Below are 9169 nucleotides of genomic sequence, written 5' to 3'. Positions count from 1 at the left end.
GGCGCTATTCTTGAAATTTCGTAGCTCAACATTATATTGTTTGATGTTCATAAGTAAAATAACACAAAATGTATTATGTGTATCCAACCAAGTGCAACCATCAGTTCAACTTTTTGAGTGAATGTTGAAAAAATAGTATAACGAAACTCTCCTTCTAGTCCCGAGCTCATTATGAGCTCGGGATGGCGGTAAATTCCGAAAGAAAGAAAAAACGTCAAAACATTCTGAATTTTTTGGGTGTAAACTACGACAAATGTTCTCGGTCCTTGAAAATTTTCATCCCTAATTAACATTCATGGAAGTCATAACAAAAACAACACTGCAAAATGCTTTCGAAAATAACATTTTTGGATTGTTGATTTTGTTTTTTTACCATGATTTCCATGAATGTTATTCCAGGATGAAAATTTGCAAGCACTGAGAACAGTTGTAAATGTTTGCACAAAAAAGTCAAAAAAATTACTATTTTTCTGGATTTTACTGTTCTGTAGGGAGCATATAAGCTCATGACTAGATACTCCGCATCCTATTTCAATACCCTTCTTACATCTAGGTTACTTCTCGTCTTAAAACCAATATAGGAATACAATTTGCGGGAGAGGCATCTGCATTGTATCCAACATTTTTCCTTGCGTCTACGATACATTGGAGTTATATAATATGTGATGGGGCAGAAATATAAAGGGCAAAAGTTTTGCAGGTCACTTTTATATTAGGTACACCTTTATATATGAGAGGATTAGTTGTTAGAAAAGTGTTGAAATTGAAGTTCGATGCTCTCTTGAGTGGTCTGGTTTATGCATATCATACACAATGGCAGAGGTAGGAATTTTCTCCTTAGTATTAATTTGTGCAATGAAATAGCAATATGACGACAAATATGCAACAAGCTAGCAAAAGTGTACCAGTGGATCAACAACCCTTTGGTGTTCCATGGAAGTCCCAGGAAGACCCTTGGCGCCGCCACCGATCATAGAACGACAAAATCCTATATGAATTTAGAGTTTGCTAACTACAAGTTCATACAATAGAAATGGAATTGCTAGATCAGGAGGTCATCGATCATAGACACACGTGTTTGCAGTTGGAGTCTCCAACCCCGTATACAAAAATGTAGGAGGCATTAGTTGTGTGTTTTCCCCTCAAATCAATCGATTTTTCTAGCCGTCCCATTAACATCGAAGGGGTGTGGTTCATTTTCAACATCCAACCATTTCCTTCCTCATCCTCACACGCGACGCAATTTACCAAATAACCAAATTCCCACTCTCTACATCGCCTCTGACGCAGACCTATCCGAGTCCTCACCTATCCATGTCACGACCTCGACATCGATCTATTTCAAATGGCGGCACAAAGTGAAAAGGGATCCCCACCGGCACTTGTCAACCCTTGTCCTCGCCTCCATCCGCCGCAGCACTTTGCATCATCCCCATCTATGACAGCTCCATCCTATCTCATGCTCGGGCGCAAGATGATATCTAGAATCAACTGGTCCAGAAAATATTTTCAGAATGGAAATCTTATCTGACCGACGTTCGTGGGAGGGGGTGTCATTTCGAATGTTTTTCATTGCAATTTTAGTTGTGTCGGGGCTAACAGTTTCTTCAGAGCAATATGAAGTTGTTTTAGAAGGATGGCAGTTTTGAGCCTTCCTGTCAGAAAATGTCATGCTATTCTAAAGAAACTGTTACCCCACACACAATGTAAAATGTGATCAAAACATTCGCAACTGCCACTCCTCCCGGCAAACATTCGCCAGCTAAGATCATCTACAGTCAGATGCCCCAAAACCTCCTCATACGCGTGGGCGGGCCACCCCGGTCACGAAATTTCGACCCATACGGGGCGCCTCAAACGGGCCTCAAACGCTCGGGCTGACCGGCACCCCTCATATCCAGGCCAAATATGAGGCGGGCATGGGGGCGCCAGGGCGCGCCCAGACGCATCCGCCCCGTCGTACTGACGTTGGGGTCCCACACAAAATCACCGAGAAATCCAGCAGTCGGACGGTAGTCTCCTCCGGTGGGGGGTTGCGAATGTCGTGTGGCGCCGATCCGGCTGATCGCCCGAGGCCAAATCCAGCTATTTAAGTCGGCCGGCGTCTCCCAACCCTAGCCCATCCATCCCCTCCCTCTCCGGACCGCCGGCCCGAGCCCATCGACCTCCTCTGTCTCACTCCGACGCTTTTCCCATGCCCTCCGGCTTCGCCATGGTCCGGAAGAAGATAACCACCCATGCCATGCTCATGCCGAAGCGCCGGTACGAGATCGAGCAGGAGATCTAGGCGAGGCACGCCGCACGCATCGTTGTCGGGTTGCCTCTGGACTCGCCGGAGCTGGAGGAGTAGGAGGAGGAGCACGCGAAGGAGGGCGAGGGAGAGGAGCAGCAATCGGCTCCGATGGAGGACGAGGAGGAGGCGGAGCAGCCGGAGCAGGATCTCGCGTTGGCTCCTGGCTTCAATATGGAGCAGGCGGAGTCACCGTCACCCAAGCGGATGAGATGACGGAGCAACGGGCCATCCCGAAGTCCATTCAAGATGAGGCCTATGTGGAGGCCAACCGACGGTTCATCCGGCAGGAACGGGTGGCGACCGATGCCCTCTTTGATGAGGTCGAAGCGGAGATGGATGCGCAAGCTGCAACGGGGGAACTGCAGGAGCCAGAGTTGCGGCTGCCGCCCATGTACCCGGCGCCGGGCACGTAGATTATGAACATCTCCGACGAGGACTAGACTAGTTGATCTACGTGGAACATAGGATTTTTTTTTAACATGCTTTTGTACGGATTTAAGATTTCTACTATGAAGTATCCGGATGCACATGAAAAAATTTGAGGCTTGACCGGTTAATGTTCGTTAACGTATCCGGACGCGTCCGCTGGCATTTGAGGGTCCAGATTTGTCTACGCGGCTATAGACGCTCTAAGGAGGTCCATTTTGCAAACCTAATATTTAGCAAATCTACAAAAGTATTGCACTGCCTGGATGTATGCGCAAATACGTCGTACTCAGCTTTACAGAATTCCGACGTTCTATATTTATATTTGAAGATATTCCCGGACACATGAAAAACGAGCATCATACTATTTGCCCTACGGAAATGGCAAGTTTCCATCACTTGTTTTTAACCATTCCGAGGAGTCGACACAAGTCCCGGCATCTACGCAACGGCCATAGTGCTTGTCAATTATCCCCCCCGATGGCGTCTGGCAAGCCGACAAACCCCGAGATAGACAATGACATGGAGTGCTCCTCCCCGGAATCGGGTGCCGAGGACGCCGTGGAGTCGTCGTCGCCGGCGCCAGCGCCATCGTCCCGGTTCAAGGGAGTCGTGCCGCAGCCCAACGGGCGCTGGGGCGCGCAGATCTACGAGAAGCACTCGCGGGTGTGGCTTGGCACGTTCGCGGACGAGGAATCCGCCGCGCGCGCCTACGACGTGGCCGCGCTCCGCTTCCGCGGCCGCGACGCCGTCACCAACTACCAGCTCCCGCTGGCGGTGGAGGGGGCCAGCTCGTCGTCCACGAGCGAGCTCGCCTTCCTCGCCGACCACTCCAAGGCCGAGATCGTCGACATGCTCCGCAAGCACACCTACGCCGACGAGCTCCGGCAGGGCCTGCGCCGCGGGCACGGGCGCGCGCAGCCCACTCCGGCGTGGGCGCGAGAGTTCCTCTTCGAGAAGGCCGTGACCCCGAGCGACGTCGGCAAGCTCAACCGCCTGGTGGTTCCGAAGCAGCACGCCGAGAAGCACTTCCCTCCGACGACGGCGGCGGCCACCGGCAGCAACGGCAAGGGCTTGCTGCTCAACTTCGAGGACGGCGAAGGGAAGGTGTGGCGGTTCCGGTACTCGTACTGGAACAGCAGCCAGAGCTACGTGCTCACCAAGGGCTGGAGCCGCTTCGTCCGGGAGAAGGGCCTCGTCGCCGGCGACACCGTGACGTTCTCCCGGTCGGCGTACGTGATGAATGACACGGAAGAGCAGCTCTTCATCGACTACAAGCAGAAGAACAAGAATGACGAGGCGGCCGACGCAGCCAAGAATGAGGCCGGCCATGCCGCCGTCAAGCTCTTCGGCGTCGACATTGGCGGAGGAGAGATGGCGGGGTCATCAGGTGGGTGAAGAGCAACAAGGTAAGTTCTTCAGCCACGGGCCACGGTGTGATTGCGATAGCCATGGTCTTTCTCCCATGGTGCGAGCGATTTCCATTTCGCGACAGAAGCAACGTTTGTAAGTGAGAGACAATTCCTTGACCTTTCTCGTGTCGATCTTAATTGATTTCTCTCCTTTTGTGGTTTATCGGACAGCGATGTTGCAGAGGACCTGAATATTCAGTCAGATCTTTATGCATTGGCAGATCGAGCATTTTCATGGCAATTTATGTTGACTGGATGTCAAATTTAGTTGACGAGCGTGATAAATCTGTCTCAGTACACTTTATTTTCTCTAGAAAACTATCGGGCTCACAAACTAAACTTGCCATCATTACACCAATATAAATTGCCCAAGAAAAAATTAAATTTGCCATGACTAAAAAGCTACTCCCTCTGTAATAGTGATCTAAACACTCTTATATTTCTTTACAGAGGTAGTATGTTTTAAATTAGTGTATATCTTCAATTGTGATATTATTGAATATGCGGTTACCGTGAGAGCATGATGACAGCAGCATTTTTTGGGCTAATCATGATGGGTTGTTCAAGCCATAACTAAGCTAACACAGGCAGGTGTGCAGCAGCCAGCAGGCCAGGGGGTACCTTTGTGCGGTTGCATATTGATACGATGTTTCCCGATATAGAAAAACGTCCAGCCTAATTTTAGGCTGTTTTCTGCTACTATTATGAACTTCGCGTCTTGCCTACTCCATGTTAACCACTTTTGTCTCCTTCCTAGTACATAGTAGTACAGTACTGCAGTAGTACGTACTGTTGCACATACTGTGCATATATATACTCGACATTAGTGCAGTATCATCAGGGGACCCCTCAACCATAGCTGCTGTAGCCATGATGGTCAGGCTTTATAAATGGCCTTCTATGGCAGCTAGCTGCCTGCCTACCGGCAGCAACAGCTGAGATCTCGACTTCTTCTTGATCGACCTGACATTTGGCCCTATTTCCTTCTAAACAAACATCCTCCTGGGCCATTCCCAATTCAGTTCTTTTTGACGGGAAAATATCTAGTGCACCCGACATGTAGGCGTTATCATGCTCCGTGTCTAAAAAGTCAACTTTCAATGTTACGAAAAAAACCTGAATTTTGTAGTGTGAATCTTCACAAGATATGTGTCCACAGCCCCTAAAAAAATCATATCCAAACTTGAAATGCACATTGAGAAAATAAAAAGAGGATTCTTGATGTGAAAAGCAGCATTTTTTTTTTGCTTTTGACTTTGTGTGGCACTATTCAAGCTAAATTTATCTTTTTTTCCTCAAAGTGTTTTTCGAGTTTGAATCTGAACGTTTTCTAGAGGTTGTAGACACATGTCTTGGGAACATTCACATTTAAAAAAATTGTGTTGAAACATTTGAAATTGATCTTTTAGAGTTTAGACATGGAAGCACGAGCACCTTAGTGTGTCGGGAGCACTGGATATTTTCCCACATCTCAAAACGATCAAAGGGTGTGAGGTGTCGCGACTTCTCGACAATTGCATTCCGTTCGACATACTTGCTGTAGGCATCTGGGCCGAGGAAGCAGAGCACGGTGGCATCCTCACTGGCGAACTTGACACGCCACACCCGCGAGCACTTGTCGTATCGCCCGTGGCCACAATACAACGCCCTTGAAACGCCACGATAGCCAATGGCACATGCGACGACAACTACACCTCGTCATCACCTCCGATTTTGGGGACTAATACATGTCATTGTCCATCGGTGGGGATATTTTCTTCTTTGTTTGATCTAGCATTGGTAGTGGTTGGTATTGCCTTTTTTTCCTTTTGCGGGGGGTAGGGGTTGGTATTGTACCAGGGCAAAAAAACAAAAAATCATATGAAAACAACAGGAAGGAAAAATGTTTGCACATTCAAAGTCTGGATGAACAGACTCATCTAAAAAGACAAATCCATCTTCGAAGTATGAGATGTAACATCATGGCGGAGTCATACCATCTGAGTTACTTTCAGATGGAAAAGTTGCTCCCTTCATTCGGAAATACACATCATTTTAGAAATGGACAAGAGCCCGTCACGTAGCTACCCTTTTGACATGAATATTTGTCATAACAATCCTAATAATATCATGTTCACCTATGTCATCTTATTATCACATTCAATAATTGAGCTGCAACTGCGCTCAAGTTGATACTTTTACTAGTAGCCAGGCATAAACGAGGCTGTGGACTAGTTGCAAATCTCCCCTCTACCTAAATTGAAATGTAAGGTTCTGTCGTGCACCGCGTCCTTCCTCCAACTTAAAGTACGCCGCATCCCTCTCTCTCTTCGTTTTGTTTCTTTCCCTCCTATCTCTTGTTATTTCACCATTTTGCTTGAAAACTGCTCTAACTGTCTTGTCAAATAAAAGTTTATTTTATTTGATAGACAGATATGTTAAGATCCTCAAATTCATTTAGGTATGTAAATCCGGGCATGATTTGATAAATATGCATTTGCGCAATCACACTAATATAAAGTAAATCACAGGTTAATGTACTACTCTCTCTGTCCCAAATTATAAAAACATTTTTAGCACTACACTAGTGTCGAAAACGTTCTTATATTATGAGACAGAGCGAGTAGAATATTAAAACCTGTTGCAATGCATAGACAATTATATACTCTGTAGTAACTAAAACATGCTATAGCCTCAGACCGGTATTCAGGTGGTTAAAAATGATCGTGCCTAAAATATAAGAACGTTTTTAACACTATATTAGTGTCAAAAACGTTATTGTATTATTAGATGAAGGGAGTAGAATATTAAAACCTGTTGCAATGCATAGACAATTATATACTCCGTAATAACTAAAACATGCTATAGCCTCATACTTACTGTTGTATGTGTCCCTTTATACCGACTGTTGCATATAGTACTATGTCAAAAATAATCCATACCGATAGCGACTGTTGTATGTGTCCCTTGTATGTCGGCACACGCGGGGTACTGTGCCCCTCTGCACCTGATTATTGCGGAAGCATAGATGGGCAAGTGGAGGCAGATGGGTGGCCACGTGGGGGGAGGACCGGACGAGTGTGACTGTGACACCGGGCTGGAGGGAGAGAGGGGACCCCAAGAGTTGATTGCCGTACATTTGTTGACGTTGGTGGTTACTTATAGTAGTATCTAGCTAGCTACACATCTTGATGTGATTTTAGTTGAGATCGATGGACCTCCAATGATTTATCGAGGTTTCTATTTAGCTCGCTACTACCTCCGTCCTAGTTTATTGGTTCCCTTCGCATATTGTACTAAATTTCGATCTTAGATTTAACTAATATAAAATGTTAATGCACGTAACAAAAAATAATAGCATTGGAAACTAAACTCCAATACCAATCCAACAATTAATATTTTTTTGGTTGACATGCATTCTTATTATTTTAGTTGAATATACTGTCAAATTTTGACACAAAATATTAAGGGGGCCAATAAATCAGGACGGAGGTAGTAGCTAGGAAGGTTGGAAATTTGCACGGGCGCGCACCTCTCACATGCGCTGCCGACCACTTGATTGCCTCGTAATTCATGACATAGTTGAATCCCACACGAGGGCACATTAAGTTGTAAGTTTTAGTCGTTGAAACTTATCACTTTTTATCTGAAATTTATGATTTTTTTACTCGCTCTTACCAAGTTCCATAGATAACTTTTGAAGACATTTTTTGGTCGTTTGTAGACACAAAAATCATGATTTTATCGATAGCTCGTACTAAGTTCCAAGAGTTGAAAATTACTATTTAGTTTTAAAATTTGTCAAAACATATTTAAAATGAATCTTACTTGGAACCCTTGTCACGAGAAACACGAATGTGAAAAGAAAACTTAATTTGAACTATTCTTTAAAAAATATAAAGATTTGAAAATCGAAAGCCAATTGTAAAAGTACGCGTGAAGAACTCCATGCCTCCGCACTTGCCTGCTCCAAATCCGCTCCCATATAAAGATGGGTGTACTTTGTATTTATTTGGATTGCGCCATATAAAGATGATCCGGCCTGGCTTTTGACTATAAATCGCCAGTATATATTTGGATTGCGCATTGAAATTATGCACTTATAAATCATTGGGTATATTATTCAAATAGCCAACATGGCTGGATTTTAATTATGGTTATCAATAACAAGTATTATGATTAAGGTTTCCAAAGTCGCTTTTGCGCAATGGCTATCATATTATCAATAGATATGATTTATTCTACAATTGAAGGAATAGTCCCGAGTTGCTGCAGGCTTACGACCCTGCACTTGGGGGCTACATTATTTCAGTTGAAATTACATCAAATACACAAGTCTCATGTCGCTGCAAGCATGCCCCATAACACTAGGGGGCTAATGCAAAGTCACTTTTTGCTCACCTCATTGAAGACCCGACTCATCACATCATAATGAGCCGGCCCTTGGAGGCTACCAATTGCTCTTGTCAACAATTCAAGGTACACAAATTTTCATTTATCATTGAAGGTCCACTGCTCAGTTGGTAAAGCACAAGGCTCTTAACCTTGTGGACATGGATTCAAGCCCCATGATGGGGGTTACATCATATAATGTTATTTTCATTGAAGTATATATCAAAGTCCCATCTCAATATTATCTTACTGAGCCGGCCCTTGGGGGCTACACGTTGTTGTTCAAAGTTTACATGATTATATTTACAAAGTTCCTGCTCATTATTGCATAATGACCCGGCCCTTGGGGGCTACACTGGTTGATGTTTTTATGAGCATAAGGCAATTTCAAGTCCCAGGTTGCTGCAAGCGTGACAACCCGTCACTTGGGGTCTACATATGTGGAATACTCAGTTCTGACTGGTGATTGAGATGAACAACCCGGATTTCTTCAAGCTTGTGATATTCATATTAAAGCAAGTCTTAAGCTGTTGCTATGCTACCTTCTTAAGACATGGGGGCTACAAGTGATAGACATATAAGAGGTATATTTTCAAGCTTGATGTTAACTACAATTATGACCCGGTGCCATCAATATTTGTAAACCGGAAATGATAAACCGACAAGT

The 9169-nt window shown here is 45.0% G+C and overlaps 1 protein-coding gene across 1 annotated transcript; it reads left to right on the top strand.

Annotated features, from left to right (window-relative positions):
• The first annotated feature begins 3146 nt into the window (after positions 1-3146).
• LOC119298374 (AP2/ERF and B3 domain-containing protein Os01g0141000-like) lies at positions 3147-4362 on the top strand. The gene has a single exon (XM_037575805.1). The coding sequence runs from the start codon at positions 3200-3202 to the stop codon at positions 4115-4117; it is 918 nt and encodes a 305-aa protein (XP_037431702.1). The 5' UTR covers positions 3147-3199; the 3' UTR covers positions 4118-4362.
• The last annotated feature ends 4807 nt before the right edge of the window (positions 4363-9169 follow it).

The sequence above is a fragment of the Triticum dicoccoides genome, chromosome 5A (genome assembly GCF_002162155.2).
Source record: "Triticum dicoccoides isolate Atlit2015 ecotype Zavitan chromosome 5A, WEW_v2.0, whole genome shotgun sequence".
Lineage (NCBI taxonomy): Eukaryota > Viridiplantae > Streptophyta > Magnoliopsida > Poales > Poaceae > Triticum > Triticum dicoccoides.
The sequence above is the reverse complement of the archived record's forward strand: the minus strand, read 5'-3'. Positions and strand labels throughout refer to the sequence as shown.